We start from the raw sequence: 20382 nt of genomic DNA on the forward strand, positions 1-20382 counted from the left end.
GGAACAAAACGCATCAACTCTTCAGTACTGTGCAGAATCGATGCAGAAGAGCTGAGGATGGAGACAGAGGAGAGAACAGCCTGATGCAATGCCTGCAAACTCAGCAGCTAGATCCAATACCTCAGAGCATTGCTCTCTGAGAACATGATGCCCATTTTGGAGCAGCTTTCTGCCATGTATGCTGTTGGCTGTGCCTGAAAGGGGGCATTGAGGAAGAGAGGACAGCTCAGTACCTTTGCACTTACAAATTCCCCATAGAGTCTCCATTGGTACTCTCAGAGCATTTCAGAAAGCATCTTATAGGGTGCAGCACTGAGGCCTCCATCCTCCCTGCCCTTGGTGAGGCAAGATGGTGACACCACTAGTAGCAGATCCAGGGCTGCAAAGTATAGCGTGGAGCCCAAAACACTTCAGGCAGTGATTTGTTCTTTTTTTTTCCCTCCAGATTTTCCTGTTGAGCATTGTGAGAGGCTGTGGAAGTTGCCTTGGCAAGCTGTTTGTTTTTCAGCATGCTTCAATGCTGCATTGTGTGTGTGCGTGTGCACAAGGCATGGCCCTGTATCTCATTACACATCCCCTAAATCGTCCTTGCCCCTCTGAGCGGATATTTCACTGGGAAATGAGAGCATCCAGGTTCTCCCGTGGCATAAATACACATGTGGCAGCCACATGTTGTGATGATGGGCAACAATGGACGCAGCCAGGAGAGAGACCATCCATGCAGAGCAAGGACAGCACAGAGTTTTAAATATGGAAACACCTGAATCCACTTTATGCTCCCTAGGAGAAATGCAAAGTTTCAGCCACAGATTTTATGCTGACTCTCAGAGCTGCTCCCTGTGTGCGGGGGCTTTCCATTACTGACATGCACTACATAAAGCCACTGTGAAAGCAGCAGGGTCATACTCCTGCTGGTCCCCTATCTGCAGAGCAGTTCCTGCTGGAACCCAGTGTGAAATATCTCATCTCAGATGGACGGGATGCCAACAGTGCTGCAGTGTGTGTGGGGCGGCTGCAGCCACGTTGGATCCCACGCGGTCAGGAAGCCCAGACAAAGTTGGATTTATTTTGATTGGGAGATCTGGGAATTTCTAAGAAGGAACAAAAATACTCCAGCCACAGAGCAGGTTGGCAAGCCCAACAGTCATTGTTGAAATGTTATGTGTTAACATGTAGAACTGTACACACAAAGGATTTCTATAGCCCAAAATGGGAGTGTTGACCTCTTTTTTTTCTTTTTTCTTTTTTCTCTCAGCTTTATAGGAGATTTTCAGTGGATATTTTAAGGTAAATTTAGATGAAAAGGGTCAATTCACTTCCCTTGTTGTGACCTCAACATTTTTTCCATAGAATCATAGAATCATTAAGGTTGGAAAAGACCACTAGGATCATCTAGACCAATCACCAGCCTATCACCACTGTGCCCACAAAACCTTGTCCCTCAGATTATTACATTAGGCAACATCACATCCCCCAGACAGGGGATGAAAAAGACATTTTGCTACCCACTTCTTGGGTTTAACACCATCCGAGAACATCAGGGTCAGGACAAGAAAAGAAGGGCAGTGTGTTGGATGGAAAACGAAGCTGGAGGAAATCCTAAACTAGAACATCATTAACTGCACTGAGAATCAAACCATGCCTGCTCTTCTGATCATCTTTGCAATTTAAAGTTGGGAAAAGACTGAACTATCAGCTCATGGAGGTGCACCTAGCATCAGGCACAGGGCTTCATCAACATAAAAGTGCTCCCAGAAGTTCAGAGCCGATCAAACCTCTGCTCAGAGACAAGGAGAGGAAACCAGCAAAAGTCATTTTGGACCTTTAATGGAATTCATCTCCAGAGCAAAAGACAGGCACTCCAACTCATTGTGTAGCCTTGGAAAATTGTTTGCGGTTTTCTAGGGAATAGGACACATTGGGATTTGTAGCAGTGTTGAGGATTAAGTTGTTGAAAGTCTAGGAGAAGGGGAAATAGCAAGGGACATTATTAACTGCAGTGGTCCCCAAGGCCATGTTGAGCAATCTGCTGCTGGCTTAGGAAGCCAGATTGCCTGGAAGAGGCTGGGACAGCCTGGGCAGCAGAGCTGGAGGGGGCTCGCAAGCAATTTGGCCACAGCTTAACTTTGTCAGACTGCTGGGCCCTGGGGCTGGGGCTGCAGGACAAGCTGCCCTCTTGCTGTTGGAAGGAGCAAGCCAGCAGGAATGGCCAGATGTTGGCTCTGCCACTGACTTGGGATCCGGCTGTGCCCCCAAGGGCACCCTGCCTGGCAGTGAAGCCTGGGGACCTCAGGAAGCCACCATCACCTGCTTTGCTTTGAATGTAAGACACCTCCAGTCCCTGAGAACTGAACGTGAGCATGGCTGTATAGGCTGTATGCTATGCTCATCCCAGCAATCCAGCCCATTCCTGCTTTGCTGGTGAGAAGTGGGTCACACAGTGCCTTACTGCAGATCCAGGGGACACTACTGAGCCTCGACCCCAAACTTGGTTGGTGCTGGATTTACACTTTCCCTCTGTACTTCTCCTGAGGGCCTCACCCTTCTGATAACACACGACCCTTCCTTCTCCTTTGCTCTCCTTCTAGGCTGATTCTTCAGACTTGAGTCTTACCACTGCACCTTTCAAGTTCTCTTTAATGTAATATTTTTCCTCCCATACAGTTGTACTTTGCCTTTGCCGTCCTTTAAGCCACATTCAAGCCTTCTGCTATTATACAGTAAGCAACAGCAGCAACAAGGAGGATGTGTATGACTGTAATTACCTATGATGGTGTAGGGTGAGATTCCATGACTCGGAATGCCCTTCCTGGACCCATGTCCTTGGTGATATCACCCAATGCACTAACTGAAGCCCTTGGCTTTGCTGAACAATACGACATGATCTCTGCAGAAAATCCTCTTTGCACCACGAAGTACTGCATTGCCCTATGGTCCTGAATGATGCAACGCTGTGACCATGGTATCACGAAATACCAGCTCACAGTGTTGATTCAGTAATGAGTTCAGACATACAACAAGACCACTGGGAACAGTATGCCAGGAGAGAAGGGACACAAGGCATGTCCCCACCTGACACCACTGCTTGTGGCCCTGGATAAAGGGATCCAAAGGCAAGAGCAACCCCCATAGCCTGAGGACATCCAATCCATGGTTTTCCTTAAACCAAACTCTAAATCCTCCTATGGCCTGGCAGTAGAGTTAAAGTTATCACATGCACACAGAAACAGAGATTGCGTTGCCTGCAAAGGACAAACCCCAAAGAATTCTTATGCACAAAGGCCAGCACATCAATTGCTGCAAATCAAATTAAAACCTCCTTAAAACATTACTTGCTTTATCTTTTCAGAAGCTATTGGTAAGTTGCTCCAGAAAGGTCAGCACAAGCAGCTTGGAGACACCAAGAATTGGATGATCTTTAAGGTCCCTTCCAACCCAAGACATTCTAAGATTCTATGATTCTAAGCCAGGCAGGTGAACCATTGCCTGGCCAGGGTCAGTACTGGGGGTACAAGGAGGAAGAGGTGAGTTATGACCATTTTAGCTCCACCAAAACCTCTCTGGTGCCTGGCAGGCAGGAAAAATGCCACAAACACCCACACCGGTGGTGGCCCCCTCTGCACATGGATGGGAGATGCTCATCAGACCCTGGGGTCCGGTACAGAGGGGTGGGATGGAGACAGCCCGGTGTGCAGCGGCAGCAACAGAGCTGAGGTACAACCTCTCCATAGTGCCGCCGTGCGCGGTGTGCAGGCACCACACCTCCTTCCTGGCAGAGAGGGAGAGTGGTGCTGAGGTTTTGTTCAGGATGAGGTTTTAAAACCCCAAACCGAAGCAGTGAGATGGGGGTTTGATTTCCCCGTGACCCGGTTTGCCTGAGAGAGGAGATCTGCCCACTCACTCCCGCATCTGCATGTGCTCCATTGCTAAACCGCTGCCAGGGCTATTATTAGAAACAATTGTCTCTCCTGGAAATTCTACACAGAGCCTTGGAACAACTTTTCTCATGCCCTCCCCAGCAGTGAGCACGCTAACAATGAGGCCAAGGAGCCCTCCTTCCACGGAGCGTGTCTGCAAGGCGTGCAGATACACCCAGACGGGCACAGTGCAGAAATACAGCCATTTATTTGTCTTTTCTAACCCTGGATCTGCAGCAACTTTTCTGCTCCGATTTAGCACAAGGGAAGGGAAAAACGTGTCGGGGGCTTTACCCCTCGTGAAGCCCCCAGCTCAGTGTTAAACTTGCTGCAGCCATTTGGAAAGGGAAGGAGCAGTCCATCTTAGCAGGGACAAGCATCCAGATCGGCGGGGGGGGGAATCGCACACCAACCCTTCTCCCCCACACCCTCAGCCCCTGAAAACCACAACCCCAGAAACCTGGTTGCCCAGCTTTTCTCGGTTACCAAATTCAAGGCTGATTTATTTTTATTTTTTTTTTAATTGGTAGGAGGAACAGAGAAGGAAATCAAAGGGCAGAGCATTTCTCTCCGTTTCAGATAAATGGAGGGAGGGGGCGTGGAGCCGCTCGCACACTGCGGCTTGGGCTTCCCTGTGGGGTTGGGGCTGGAAGGGAACCCCGGGGCCTCCCTGCTGCAGACAAAGACCCCGTTACCTTCTCCCGTCCCTCGGCGGCTCCTCAGCTCCGCTCCGGGGCTGAGAGCATCCCGATGCGGCAGCGTTGGAGGCCGCGGTGCTATCGCCTCGCATCCATCTCTCACACCTCCTCGGCAGCTCCACGGCCCTTCCTCTCTTCCCCGTTGCCCTCCACAGGGTCCCCGGCCTCCCTAAGAATGGGGCGGTGGGCAACTGCTTCGCCCCATGCTCCGCTCTGCGACGCTGCAGACCGCTTTCCCCTTCCTTTTCCCGCTTGCCAGCCTCCGGCACCCGGTTCCTGCACAACCGCCACCGCGCTGCGAGGTTGGAGTGGGAGAGGAGGGAGGAGGAGGAGGAGGAGGGGGAGGAAGGAGGAGGAAGGCGGGAGGAGGGCAGCAAGCAGCAGTTGGCGCTGGGTCATGTGAAGCAGATGAACCCGGCTTGGGCCTGCCGACATCTGGGCTCCCCCTCGCTTCTGGGAGGAGGAGGAGGATGGCAGGATGAAGGGATGGAAGGATGGAGGAGTGGAGGGATGCAGGGGTGGAAGGATGGAGGGATGGAAGGATGGAGGGGTGGAAGGATGAGAGGATAGTGGGATGAAGGAATGGAAGGGAGTGGGGGTGACAGCTTTCACCTTCTCAAACCCACACATGAACACCTTGCGTGGATAATGGGGGGAGGATGCTCTGAATGCACACACAGCACTGGCTGGGGGGAAAGAGGAGGGTAGTGAGGGATCAGGATGCCACAGAGTGGGCAGACAGTGCAGCCCTGGGGCAGGGGCATGCACTGTCTGCCACAGATTCCTCCCTGCACCCTCAGCTGGGAGAGGATGCAGCTGTGATGGGATGGAGCAGTAGAGGATGCTACCTGGCAGTAAAGCATTTGTACAGACCGCACTAGCAACGGCAAGGGTATGGCTATTTATTAATTAAATCAGTCACAGAATCATTAAGCTTGGAAGAGACTTCTAGTATCATCTAGTCCAAACGTCCACTCACCCCCCACCATGCCCACTAAGTATGTCCCTCAGTGCCACATATATATGAACACCTCCATGGATGGTGATTCCCCCACCTCCCTGGGCAGCCTAGGCAATGCTTCACCTCTCTTTTTGAGAATAAATTTTTCCACATACTCAGTGGGACCTTCTCCTGATACAATTTAAAGCTGTTACTTCTTGTTCCAGTCAAAAAGGGCAATGCATGTTTGCCTCCAGGTAAGGAAAAAGTGCTGTTTATCTGATTCAGACAAGTACATCAAGAAGCACTCACACCGCAGTCCCCATGTGTATGGCTGTGTCTTCTTGTCACCACTTTGCTTTTCCATGAAAGCTTTCTTTCTGGGTCTGGGGTTGCTCCCAAGATATAAAAACCTGAGGGTGCCATTGTGACATGTTTAGGCACAGACTGGCCAGAAATTGGTTTGCTCTGGGAGGGGAGGTTGGGAGGTAAGCCCTTTCCTTCATTTGTTCTTAGTCAAGGAGAAATAGAATTTTTCCTCTTTGCTCAATAGGAAGGAAGAACAACCACTTTCCCAGAATGGTGGTGGGCAAGGCTGGGAGTCTGACCTAGCTGGGGTTGTTTCTGGATTTGATCTGTTGTCAGACCGAAAGCAAAGACCATGTCAAGAGACAATGCAAGCCCTGACATCTGCTCTTCTGCAACACACATGGGGGGCTGCAAAGGGGTTTTGGTGCAATAGCCAAAAATTTTAGCATCAATACAATTCTCTCCCCTTTCTTTAAAGACACAGACATAAAATGGAGCCACAAATGCAACCACAGACAGACTCTCCTGTCCAGCTCACTCCACCCAAGAGCTGGCTTTGGTTAAAGGTCTAAATATAGAGGTAGCTCTGGCTGCTGACGGTTGAGAGCAAGTGGTTGAGGTGGCCCAGCTCTGCCCTGAAGGCCATCTAAGGTCAGGACACAGTGGCAGGAGGCAGCAAAGATACTCATCTCTGCCCCAGGAAAAGCAAAGGGAGCATTGCAAGGGTAAAGCTGTGTCCTGTTGGGGATTGGCTGTTTAGCTCAGATCATGAATGCTGCTTGGGACCAGCAATGAAAAATCCTATTCTCATGCTGTTTCTCACTAAAACAGGAGGGAAAGTTGCTTCAAAGGAGTGCTCACCATGCAAGTGCCTGCTTGTTCTTGTTTCAGTACAGGAATATGCCAAGGCCATAGGCTTCGCCCTTGGGATAGGAAGAACCTATCATAGCAAAGGCCCACCTGTCACTGAATGGCACACATTGTCCCTCCCTAAGCCACTTTCCCATGGCAGGTTCTGCCTGCAAACCCAGAGTGGAGCTGGGATGTGATACAGTATTATCCAGCTGGTAGTAAAAGAGATCACCTGGAGGATTTAAGTAACAGCAAGAGATTGGAAGCCTCTAATTGGAAACTAATTTGCTTCATGCATAGCGTAAAAAGCTGGAAAGCAAGGCTTGCTCTTCCCAGAGCTTCAATTTTCATCTTTCAGTGCACGTGTAGGGAGTTTCATTAGACTTGGCTTGGAATTACAGGTTCCCAGCAAGACTTCAGCCTCTCCCTTCGGCACTAAGCCTAGGTAAACAGGCATGAGCTTTAGACAAGTCTGGAGGCAGCCACGGAGAATCCTTTCTCATGCCTTCTGAAGAGCTGGTTTTCTGGTGGGGTTGTCTACTGGAGGTACACAAAGTGTATCCCACTACACTCAAAACGTATCTGTGTGATTGCAATGGATACTCCAATAGCTTTGGGGCATTGGCACCAATAAGGAAGGACCTGGGTCATGGCCCAATTTCGCATTTCCTTAATCCCCTAATTCACGATGAAATATTTGTAATAAAAATAAATTACTGTTCTGAGTAAAGATAGTATCCCATGTGTCTAGCAAGGAGCCTGGAAATGTTTGTTACAAATAGAAGAATAATAGAGCATTGTTTCTACCAAGAGTCTATCACAAAAATGAAACTAGACAGAGTTGTTTGCTCTCAGAATAGGACAAGAAACTCTCTCTGGATCTTTTCTTAGGTTCATTGTGCACCTTCCCAGAAACACCCTGGCCAGATCTGGGCTAATTCCTTAGTAGTAAGGAGTTTCCCCAAGCTACAAGGGCAGCAGGCTGAAAGAGAGGGTCTGTGAAGGATGTAGAACAACACCTGCAGACATTTGTTGGTGTGTCTATAAGTAGAGAGAAACTGAAACTCTCAGAGCAGATGGAGACCTCAAAACCCACCCCAGCCTGATTAAAGCCTGGAGGTCAGCTTCACTGCAGTGTGGAGGCAACACCTTGTGCTATCCAGAATTTGCTCTCTCCTTAGTCCTCTCCCAGACACATGCTGCAGTTCAGATTTCCTCAACAGTATCTTTTCAGGAAACAACAACACACACACACACAAAGCATTCACCTCCTCTCTTAACATCCTAGCTATAATTCAGCAGCATCAGTGAGAGTGCTTTTCTTCAAGGAGCTTCTGTAATTTCACAAGGTCTCTGGATCTGTCAATACCCAAACAATACAACCCAGAAACAAACATTTTGTCTGGAGGTAGCAGAGCTGCTGTCATTGCAATGATTAGAAGCAGGCGATAGCTGCATCTCTTCCAAGCTGCTTTGTATCATGGCAAGACCCAAAGAGAAAACAGTAACCCAAATATTTAACTTTCATATACGCAAAGGGAAGCCTCCAGCAACCAGATGCCTATGTGCCAAAATAACAACACGCTGATCCCTTTTGTTAGTTCCTGATAACAAAGCAAGGAACAAACACCATGGTCTTGTGCTGAAGAACCACTGTTGACAATTCACTTCCACTCTCCTTAACAAAGATTAAAGTACTGAAATATTTTACAGAGAAACAGAAAACATGATGATAGGATTATGGTGCCTTCAAAATGTGTGAGCTGTTACATGAACATTTCTTGCGTTTTCAGAAAAGCTTAATGAATATTGTCTATCCTTGAACTGCATTAATTAGCACTAACGAGTTGGAGGAGATGTCATGTCATGAAGTAATATTCACACTAAGACAGTGATTTGCATCCATAAGCAGTGCAGTGCTTCACAGAAGTCAATGTTATTCCCCCGTATGGTGCATCAGAGACCCATGGAAGTTGAGAAGGATGCTTTCAAAGAACATTTAGGACATGCTGAAGGTATCTAACTGCCAGCCGCCTGTGGGAGGTGTTTGAGGGTCTAACTCCCTTGCATAACTTGTACTTTTTGAGTGGCAGTAAAAGGTTGGAAAACTTCCAAAACTTAAAAAGAAAAACAGTATGATCTTAGAGAATCATTGAATCATTAAGGTTGGAAAAGACCACAAAGATCATCCAGTCCAACCATCCACCTACCCCACCATGCCCACTAACCCTCAGTGTGTCCCTCTCAGTGCCACATCTACACATTTCTTGAACACCTCCAGTGACAGTGACTCCACCACTTTCCTGGGCAGTCTGTGCCAGTGCCTCACCACTCTTTCTGAGAAAAAGCTTTTTTCTGATACTCAACTTGAACCTCTCCTGGCACAACTTAAGGCCATTCCCTCTGGTCCTATGGCTTTTTCCTAGGAGAAGAGGCTGTTCCTCCCCTCTCCACAACCTCCTTCCAGAGTGCTGTAGAGAGCGATAAGGTCTCCCCTGAGCCTCCTCTTGTCCAGACCGAACAATCCCAGCTCCCTCAAATGTTCCCCACAAGATTTGTGCTCCAGATCTTTCACAGCTTTGTTGCCCTTCTCTGGATACGCTCCAGGACCTCAGCATCTTTCTTGTAGTGAAGGGCCCAAAACTGAACACAGTACTGAGGTGCGGCCTCCATGCAACAAATGTCTCAATTCTAGGAAGCAGAAGCTGGACTGATGCAAGCCAGCCATTTCCCCAAGCCACCAGGTGGCTCTTTTCCACTTCCACAGATCACAGCCAGTGAGAGAGATGAAGAGCTGTCAGTTCCACTGCTGAATCTGTCCCCATCATCTCATTCTTCTTCCAGGATGAGCTATGTCCTTGAGATAGCTTATGCTGACAACTTTGGAAACCAGGTCGAAACCACAGTGGAAGTCATTCAGAAATGCAAAATGCCATCACTCCGCAGCAAGACTTGACTCATATAACTGGAAGAGCAATAACAACTGTCATGGCACAGCACACTTCAAACTGGAATATCTCCAAATTTGCTGTGTGGAGCATGAGTTGTTTCTAATTAAGCCTTCCACTGAACTGCTTCACTTCTGAAATGAACTGTGGGTGTTATTTCCCACTGCCATGCTTTCATTAATTTCCAGGACAATCCCTTAAGTAATTGGGGCACAAAAGGAGGGGGGGAGTGGGAGAAATAGGAATTTAGCTTTGGACAAAATAAGCCTTTGGAGCATCTGATTAATTTTCTCACAGGCTTAAAGGATCTCTGAGAGCTGAAGAGGGAAGAAGGCAGACCTCGCCATTCCCAAAGAGTCAGTGCAATAAATCCCCATTCATTAGGTGAAGAAAGTGCATGCTGGGAGGACACTGAGCTATTAGATAGCTCAGACGAAGCTGAGCTGGTCTATTTATAAAATTTGGTCTTCACAAGGCAATCAAAATGGATGGTGGGTCACAAATCCTGTCTGCCGCCTGCAGCTCCAGCCCAGGGCTGAGAGAGGGACACAAGTCACATGTAGGTCATTCGTGTCCCAGTTAGCTCAGGGTAATCCTGGCATCCAAGAGACCAAACAAAGTGAGCAGCTGAAGTGTGCATAAGGGAATAAAGACGATCTCCTTCTGGGTTATTCAGGCCTTTCTGGGATGATACCAGGGAAAAGAGTAGTTCTTGGGGTGCCCTCACTCTTTACAAGCAATGAGCTTGGAGAAGACAGAAGAAAATCTTCCACATGGAAGGTGCTGGGAGCTGTCCATGTTCTTGCAGAAGGAATAGAAAGGGTGGGGGTTTCCCCTCTGTGATAGGAAGTCCTTCATGCCAAAGCTCCTCTGGGGTGGAGGAGACAGAGTATCTCCATTTTCACCTGAAATGGCCTGAAAGCAGAGCAATACAGGAAGTGATAGGGGCCTCTTCTGTCACTAAAAAGGGCTGCATGCTGGTAGATGAGGAGGCCTCACCCCAAGGGAGAAGTGCAGGGACTGTTAGAAAAGATGGATAGCGGAGGCATGGAGGAAAACCAGAAATTAGTCATGTCATTGGCAACTGAGATCTGGAGAGATGCTCTCAGACCACTGACATGGTGCAGAAAGAAATAAAATGCATGTAATACAAGGAGATCTCATTCCTACAAAGGCAACTGGACAACTTCCATCTGCGCAAGGGAAATCACTGAGTAAATGGCAAATAACTGAGAATACGGCTGAGGAAAGAGGAGGTTCTCCCCACCCTTTCCTCAGGTGTCACATCTAGTGAGTAATGGTGGGAGCTATCCAGGAACCTGCTTAAGTGAGAAAAGGCAGCAAAGGTAATTGTGAAGAACACAAAATGAGTCAGCTGAGCTTTCTGGGCCCGGCAGCGTAGCTCCTAGATGAGGCTGCATAATAAAGCATTTCCTTTTGCATGAAAAAGAAAAGCAAACTAATTCTTCTTTTATATGGCTTTTTATTTTGCATGGTTTCAGAAAAGAATATTTTTGTAGTTTTACACTGCCTTCTACTGTAGATCACAAAACTTACAATGGCTGGGAAAGCGTTATATTTCTAAGGATGACAAATTTTGCACAAGTCATGAGAGCATTCACAAATGACATTGATATAATTATTGATAACTTTTGCTAAGTAAATTAAAAAATATATGCATCAAAACCAGTTAGGCAATGCTTTCATTTACAGCAATTATAAAAGGCTCATGTCTGTTTCAAATGCCCTGAATTTCAGCCTTTCGACTTTCTTATGTGAAGATATTTTTCCAACAGACATACTCAAAACAAGGGATCAATATTAAAGTGACACAGCCAATGACAATCTTAGCAATAGAAACAAAATGTTCTGCAAGCTTACTTGCCAATTCCTGTTACTTTTCAGACATACTTTTCTGTTTCTTAAAATCTTTTTCTCTCCTCCATTGCTTGCCTTCAAAACAATGCAAGGGAGAGCTGATTATCATAGGTAATTATTTTTGTAGCCAAAGCTGCCGTAGGTGCTACCAGGGGGTAGCTTAATTTCAGATGCAGGTATGGTTTTTAAGGTAACCTTTTCTCCTTATCGAAAGTTTTCACTGCCTCTGAGGCAAGATCATTACCTAGACTGAACAGATGGGAAGATGGAGCCATAGAGAGATCACTTTACCTGGTAAGATCCCACAGAAAAATGGAGAGAAATCTGGGAATAAATCACATACCTTGTGACACCAAAGACTTTGTGCAAACTCAGGACCTTTCTTCTTCCCCCAGCTAATGAATCAGTGATTAACAAAGGCTGCTCCATTTCTGACAGTTTAATCAGTGATTTCTACTTTACACTTAGGTTTGCTTTGGCTTTTTTAATCTTTATGAGGCAATCCTTGCAAAGAGAGGAAGCAAACAAAATAAATCTAGGAGCAAGGGAGTCATCGTGTCATAAAAGTGCAATGAACAGATTTCATTTGCCAGAAAATATTAATCTGACGAATAGTATTTGCATTTAGGTCCAGTCAATTGCTTTAATAGCAAGCACCCAAATTACATTTAATATAAAAACATTTAAAATGGACTGAGCATCTTCTAAATAAACATAGCAATAGTCATAATGGAGCTCTGCTAGTGCCAAAGGCACTACAAATCAGTGTTACTTGATTTACTGTTTAACTCGAGTCTAATTGCTGTGTATCTGATGTCTCTGGGAGAGACGGCTCATCTGAACACAATTTCCTTTTCATTACCAAAGCACACCAGAAATGAAATCCAGCTCTTCCAATACCCTGTCCAGGGCAGTCACCACAAGACTATTAACCCTCAGCTAAGGATATTGAAGAGCTCGATTAATTCACTCCATAAATGTTGCTCATTTCCCCTCCATAGGCAGTGGCCTGGTTTCTGAGAGCCTGTGATCTGCACTGTTGGCTCCAAGCAATGTCTTGGCAAAGCCTAGCAGTGGTTGCACAGGTCCATAGAGACTCCAGTCGTGAAGGGGCAGGAGACACTGAAAATGGCCTGTTGATGGACTGAGCAGTCCTTGCTGCCTGGCTATTATTTGGAAAAGGGGAGCCTTGGATTTCAGTGCCTGCTTTGAGGACACTGTGTTTGTAGAATCATAGAATCATAGACCATCTCGAGTTGGAAGGGACACACAAGGATCATTGAGTCCAACCCCCAGCTCCACACAGTACCACTCAAAATACAAATCCTACGTCTGAAAGCATTGTCCAAACACTTCTTGAACTTGGGGCCATGCCCACTGCCCGGTGGAGCCTGCTCCATGCCCACTGCCCTCTGGTGAAGAACCTTTTCTCAATACCCAAAGGTGTTAGGAGGCATCTGTCTGCAGGCAGCATGCCGTTTCCAAAAAAATCAGCATTAAGCATCCAATCCTCACTTTGGCCAACCTAACTCAGAACTAGAAATTTCAGGCAAGTTGTTGGAATTACCCTGAAGCACTTCTTCACCATGACCACCTTCTCTTCCAGAAGCAAAGAACAAGAGGGATTTTATTTCTGAAGATTGGTTAACGCCATCAACTGCTCATCTACCAGCAAAAACACTGCTTAGTGCCCTTTGTAATTTCTGCAGCTCTGTAATGCCATTGCAATCTTTGGGCTATGGCAAACTAGATGTATGTTTTTTGTATGGGGAAAGATGGGTTTATGATGAGGTCTGTTCTCTTCCACCCATTTCTGCGATGTTTTGCCTCTCACTATGCCACTGTCCTCATCTATAACCTGAGTTTGATCATAACAAACTTCCCTGTCTCTTGGGAGAACTGTGAATTGTAACTCATTAAACCCTGAGAAATTAATACAGATTTCAGCGTAACGCATAAGTCAACATTTTCTAAGCTGATACTTTTTACAATGAATCATGGGGATTGTTTTATTTAGAAAATGGGAATTAAAAAAAAAATAAAATTCAGATTAGCTATACTGACATATACCACTGGTCAGACAGGATATATGGCAATTAAGATACACAACAAACTGAGTAATGTTTGTTTATTTTGGCTTCGCAAGAATGTTATGATGGTGACTGCAATCTTTGTTTATAAGACTTTGAGTACATTTAAAGCGTTTTCAGATTAAGTGTGTTAGGAAAGTTATTATTACACCAAGTCAGTAGGCTTATATGCAATTAATGTTGGTTAGATGCATATTTTTGGGCACAAGAAGTCAGTAGAACTTGATGACCTTTAAGGTCTTTTGCAACATAAGCCATTCTATGATTCTATGGTTCTATGACCATTGCTTGGTCATAAACCAAGTCTGTGACCATCTACTGGACACATAAGCAGAGTGAACTCACCCATCCTTAGTCAGAGGGGCAGTGATTCTACTTCCCCAGAAATGCTAATTTTCCTATTCCCCAACTCACTTGCAGTCACTTCTTCCTCTCCTCCTCCTTCCAGAGGCAGATGCCTTTCTGCAGTAACAGTGACCTTACACAGGAGTGCCAAATCTCATGATAGATAACGTTTTTCTGGAAATCTGCTCTTCTGGACTGATTCCAGTAAGTGAAGGAGAACGGAGTCCAGCACTATACTTTTTAATTAATTTCATTATTGTAAGGCAGTCTTGTTCTTTCTGAGACTTAGCACTTTTAAAAATGGAGCTTGCTTTCTTGGTTAGAGTTAAGAGAGTAGTTTGACACGTTGGCTTATATTTTTCACTGTCTGGTATGAACACTTGCATATGGGAGACCTTATCCTAGCCCATTTTGCAATACTAGCAATCACTTTTCATATTCGTTCACTTGTTTGTGGTTCATAAAAGAGTATTGTGCTTGGTGGGTTCAGAAAGTTCAGCTGCCAGCTTCACGTGAAGTGAGGACTGAAATAAATGGGAACTAAATGAGAGGAAAATGGACAAAGCCAGTAGTTAAAAGATGACAGCATCAAGTCCTATGCAGAGAGAAAAAAAAGAAAGTTAATTAAAGTTCTCTTTAAATAATTTGCCTGGAAACACAGAATGAAATGCTGACCTGGGTGGTCTTGTTTCAAAGGAATTAGAGGAAAGATGTTTGCTTTGTGGCATTCCTGGGGTATAGGCAGAAGTTTTTTTCCTGTCCCATGTGGGAGAAAGGGGTCAAGTGTGGAAACAAATGCTGAGAGGCAGGGAGGTGGGCAGAGAACAAGAAAAATGCTGTCTATAAAACTAGATCCTAGAAATTAGCAGAGCTGACATGAATAAAAAGATAAGTTATGTGTTGCTGATGATGGCTAAGCACAGTATAAAAGTCTCTTTACCAGCACTGGGATTTCACTTGTAAAGCACCATTCCAAACCACTTTAGCAACTTAATGCAGTTGCAATGCTGGTCAATTAATAGGATCAACTCGAGGACAGGACGAGCATGTTTGAGGCCACTGCTCATAATGGGGCTTCAGTCACCCAGCCAGAAACAAGCAGAGAGGAGATAATGAATCCATCATCATGCACATCTCAAAGATTGAGTCCCACTTAATGCAAAATGTAGCCTAAAACTGGGCCCAAAACCCAAGACAAGCCTTGACCAATGCAGGGCCAAGGAGGCAGGGGCTGCAGCTGCTGCTGGAACAGTCCGGCCTCCCTTGTCAATCCACTTGGACTGAATCGTGAGGACATTCTCATTAACAAAATAGTACTTCTTTTCTTGCTCTGAAAAATAATTTAAATGGAAAATTCCCCCAGTGCCTCTCAATGTTCTATTTGTACACATATCTTCCCCTAAGTTGTAATCACCATTTTCCCCCTTCTCCCTTTTCATAGCTATCATTATCATTACTGGAATTATTGCTGTACAAATACAGTATCTTTCCATGTGAAATGATGAAGTTACAGTTTCACTCCTAGATGGCAGTATAAATTATTACATAAGCCACCCTATAATCTCTGGTCATGTAGTACAGCATAATAATTGATTCTCAAGTCACTAGAGCTAACTAACCTGACCGTAAATCTAATTCTTGAGCAGTGTTTGCTATTAAAAAGTCAACATCTACAATAGTTACTACACTGCTATTATGGAGAAAATGCTGTTTTACTCTAGGCTTGAGGCAGGGAATAACTGTAATTTCTCTTGAGACCTCGAGTATGATCATTGGTGGTGAATGGAGATGCTTTTCCATTGGTGATCACATAGGCTATGTTTCTATACTTTCAAACCCAGAGTCTTACAGCAACGCTGTTCCTATCCTACACACAGCCACCAAAGCCAGGCTGGATCCTTCCACCTGCACGTAGGCAAAATCAGTAAATCCTGATTTACACAGATTTAGATTTTGAGCTGGTGCAGACCTCTGTGCTCCATTAAACTGTGAAGACTGCACTGATATACCCCATGAAAACTTACACCTTTCTGCTCCCACTTCAGGAGTGGAGTCAAGAAATCCTATAGCTGCTGTATTCAGGCCTTGTGATTAGATTCTACCCCAAAAAAACAAAGATATTTCATACCACGTCACTAGGTTTTTAATTTTCAAGGCTATACACTGGATAGCAGTGTACACATGCTCTGTACTTTGATGCTTTGTAGCTGTAGAGCAGCTAGGGGAGCACACAGCAGCCACTATTTTGCTCTTTAACCACAGCGAAGAAGCTTTGGCATCAGAACTTGGTTGGTTTCTGCCATGGTGGCTTTCCATGGCATCAGAAATATGAAAAGGCTGCAAGGCTCTGAGCTCCCCACAAGCAGAATGGCAAATGTCAAGCTCAGTCTGCTTTTATCAGGGAAGGGAAGAGCAACCTTTTATTTCAGCAGCAGGTTTGCAAGTATCTCAAGTGGGGCTGTGCAAAAGATCTGGAGGGAAATCTGGAAATCACTAGAGATTTCAATAGAAGTTCCTTTTCCTGATGATTTCCTCTTGCAAAAGAATAAGCAAGGCCAAGCAAACAAACAAGGCAATCCATAGGAAATACCCCATTTCCCCCTTACCCTTTTACTCCCCCTAAACAAAATCCTTAAACTGCTGGACGTCTCGCTGCTTGTAACAAAGAAAGATGAGAAGCTGCCACCTGTTTCAATGCAAAACCAACTTCATATTTCTGCTACACTGGTGAAGACAAAACCACAAAACCAAGTGACCAGACACAAAACGACGTAAACTATGGCAAATGACTGTAAATGTCATTTTCATACAATCCCTGGCAGAAAGAGCGAATAATAATCACAATAAAAACATTCAGAAGGAACGATTCATTCGACCCTACGGTTGAATGCTAATGAACGCACAAGTCAAAGCCGGCATCCCGTTGGCTGCTAGCACAGCATGGGCACGCTTCAGCTGTGTCCCCCAAAGCAGGCACTTCAAAATTAGCCTAATGTGCCAAAGAGGAAAGGAAGGAAAAAAAAAAAAGAGGGGAGAGAATGGTGCAGTAAAAGAAAGCCACATGTAAGGGAATAATTTTTTTCACGTGTCCGTTTAGTGGTGAGTATGTTGTGTGGCTGTTCATACATCATTGTGCTAACAAGGTGCCTGTATGTTACATGATGCTTTATTCATACTGAACAACCGAAATCCTAAAATGTGTGAAAAATAAAAACAAGCAGCTGCGGTGCCTTGAGAATAGCAGTAGGAGATGGAAAGCAAGCAGTGCTGTCCCCTGGGCAGCGCTGGGGTTTTACCAGGCTCCTTGCTCAGCTGACACATGAGCCGGCATTTGCTCAGCTCCCGCAGAGAGCAGGAGGAAGAGGCCCCTGCCCTGTTTCAGCCCCCAACTTGCTTGGAAAACAAAAGCAAAAAGCAGCCTGCTTTTACCGCTGATTGCCCTGCAACTGATCCACCACCTGCCTTCTGACCACCAAAAATCCTCCCAAAATGGAGCAATCTGCAGCAGGATCGATGCCCAGCCGGCACATGAAGTGTCGGGTGCTTGTGGTAGGACTGAAATGTTAAATACCTCCACCATGCTCATTTATTTATGACTTCTTCAGCCTACAGTAACTACAAGCAGTAATTGGACTGTGCTAGGCAGAGCCAAATTGATTTGCTGCTTAATAATAAAACCAGGTCCTCTGTTGATAATGGCATCCCTAGAAACCGTGAGGTTGGCTGAAAAATGCATTCAAGGCACAGTGCTAACCCCAAGAGCTCACGCGGCTCCCCTTGCACAGCAGGACCTTTGCCAGATGCAGATTTCATGCTGGTGACTTAAAACAGCCTCTTCATGGCCTCCCGTGCCTATGCTGAACTGTTTACCAACATTGGCATTGCTGTTGCTTAGTGTTTTGTCAAGGATGGCAAACAGCTCATTCTTCTATAGCTCATTCTTCTGGTTTTGTGAAAGTTGTGGCTCACTCCCAGTGCAATCTGCAGCGGCCTCCAGTTGCCTCTGAGTGAAAAGCAGCATTTAGAGTTAATTACAGAGCAGATGAGGGATCTGGACCACCCAAAGCCCCTTCTTCATCTGAAGCCAAGGGAACCTAAATAGATGCAAATATCACAAATCTGATCCCCACTGTGAAGCACTCTACAGACAGACATTTGTGCAACCTCAGCTGTTCGCCCAGGATTGCTCTTTGCATCTTGCTGGCACCCCAGCATCCTACAGGGATGGTATCTCCTAAGAGGGCTACACCTTGAATCACTCCAAAGAGCACTGAAAACTGCTATGCATTGGGTCAGGCTTTGGAAGAGCAAAGAGGAACAATTAGTTGCTTAAACACAGAAGGAAGGAACAAAGCCAGCCTCAAGGTGCCACCTCCTCTTAAAGACTGCCCAAGTTCATGTGCAAGGAATCATCAATCACAAAATCACTAAGGTTATGGAAGACCTCTAAAATCATTTTGTCCAACTGTCAGCCCATCCCCACCATGCCCACTAACCATGTCCATCAGTGCTACATCTGCACGTTTCTTGAACACCTCTAGAGATGGTGACTCCACCACCCCCCTGGGCAGCCTGTGCCAATGCATCACCACTCTTTCGAGAAAAAATGTTTCCTAATATCAAACATGAACCTCCTCTGATGCAACTTTAGGCCATTCCCTCTCATCCTATCGCTGTTACCTGGAAGCAGACGCTGATCCCCAGCTCGCCACAACCTCCTTTCAGGGAGCTGTAGTGAATGATAAGGTCTCCCCTGAGCCTCATCTTCTCCAGACTGAAAAATCCCAGCTCCTTCAGCCACTTCCCATAAGACTTGTGCTCCAGAAGAAACAAAAAAGTAGAAAACAGCCAAATATTTGAGGTGTGCAAACTAAGGAAGACAAGAGAATGATGGGAACGAGAGCATTGTCCAGTTCATGCCTGCCTACATATAAGCAGCAGCCATTATGCCTACCACCCTGAACAAAAGCTCATAGTGCAGGCTTGGTAATGCCTTGGAAATGCTTTGGAAATGCCCAAGACCTCCGTGCCCTCCATCACTGTAAGCCTGCAAAACACTCAGAGCAGTCCCAGCTTCACAGGCATGCCAGATAGGATACGCATCCAGTACCTTTGTGCTCGGCTGGACGTCGCTTTGAGATATTCAGCATAGTAAAATCAGAATACAAGCACTGTGCAGGTACTGACCCGTGTTGAGGCTGTGGTTGTGCTCAGTAGCACGGCTGTGAGGTACTGTCAGCAGAGGAGCGGCTGTCAGAATCACTTTGCCGAAGCATGAGTTTAGAGAACGTGCACACTTCCCTTTCGATTACAGGATTTTGAAAAGATGCCTCGCTGTAGTAATTGGCTTATCGTTATAATGGTGTAATTATGGTTTATAATTATCCACAGACAGCTAGAGGGGAAAGAAGGGGTAAAAGCAGGACTCTTGCTGAATGTGGTAGATTCTGATTTGGAAGGTCTCAGTTCAGACCAAATCCTGATCTTGGTTGTACCAACTGAGGTAGATCATTTTGGGTTGACAAGCTGGTCAGTTTTAAAGATGGAAGACCCAAAACTTTTTTCAGCTGTTTGAATCATCATTACAGTAGGAGGAAATGATTTATTCAGAGGGTGGTGAGGCATTGTTGTATGTTGCCCAAAGAAGCTGTGTCCCATCCCTGGAGGTGCTGAAAGCCAGGTTGGATGGGGTCCTGGGCAGCCTGAGCTGATGGGGGCAACCAGCCCACGGCAGGGATTGGAGAGTGATGATCTTTAAAGTCCCTTCCAATACAAGCCATTCCATGATTCTATGATTCTGTGACTGAATGGCATCTGACTGAGAATGAGCAAATGGCTATGCCCAAGTAATTTTGAAGGCAGTCTCAAAGCTGTTGAGCTTTAGATAGCATCACTGTTTCGTCAAACCTTATGCATCAGAAATGGGTGGAATTGTGTACCAGGAATTGCCCGGCTGCAACAGACTGTGTTTGGATCATTTGAAGCAGTGGGGTGGCTCTTTCCCTGAACTCTGCATTGTCAAATGAAAACAAATAATGCAAAGCAGACAGTGATGAGGGAGAAGATCTTCCTGCTGAGAATCAAGTGGAACTTTGAGCTCACCTGGACCCTCCCAGCTACCTTCACCTCCCATTCCACCTTCACCTCTGGAAATATGTCCCTCTTGCTGTGAAAATCAGATTCTCCTGGTCTGCACAAAGCAGATCCTTCCATGGAGAATGACTTTGAATGCATCAGTCTAACCTCTTTCTGCTGTATATACCTTTGCTGAGCCCAGTGGGATTCAGATGGACTCAACCTCTTTCTGGGCAGCACATTTAGTCTGCACAGCCAGCCCCTGGGCAAAAGCAGGGCTTTGATAAGCTGTAAGAACATTGGTGAAACTGTATCTTTTCAGCTGAGAAA

General features: G+C 45.9%; 1 protein-coding gene across 6 annotated transcripts in view; it reads right to left on the reverse strand.

Annotated features, from left to right (window-relative positions):
* FRMD4A (FERM domain containing 4A) overlaps positions 1-20382 on the reverse strand; it is a 206719-nt gene that overhangs the window by 136300 nt on the left and 50037 nt on the right. The window contains exon 1 of one of the 6 annotated variants that reach the window (XM_085216111.1): positions 4721-5065. The exons of 4 other annotated variants lie outside the window; for them this stretch is intronic. In XM_085216111.1, the coding sequence (XP_085072237.1) occupies positions 4721-5050 (330 nt within the window). In that variant the 5' untranslated portion in view covers positions 5051-5065. Of the gene's footprint in view, positions 1-4612; positions 5066-20382 lie in introns of those variants that run through there. One more of the 6 variants, XM_010716904.4, reaches the window with a different exon arrangement.

This window comes from Meleagris gallopavo, chromosome 1, assembly GCF_905368555.1.
Source record: "Meleagris gallopavo chromosome 1, MGAL_WU_HG_1.1, whole genome shotgun sequence".
NCBI classification, from domain to species: Eukaryota; Metazoa; Chordata; class Aves; order Galliformes; family Phasianidae; genus Meleagris; species Meleagris gallopavo.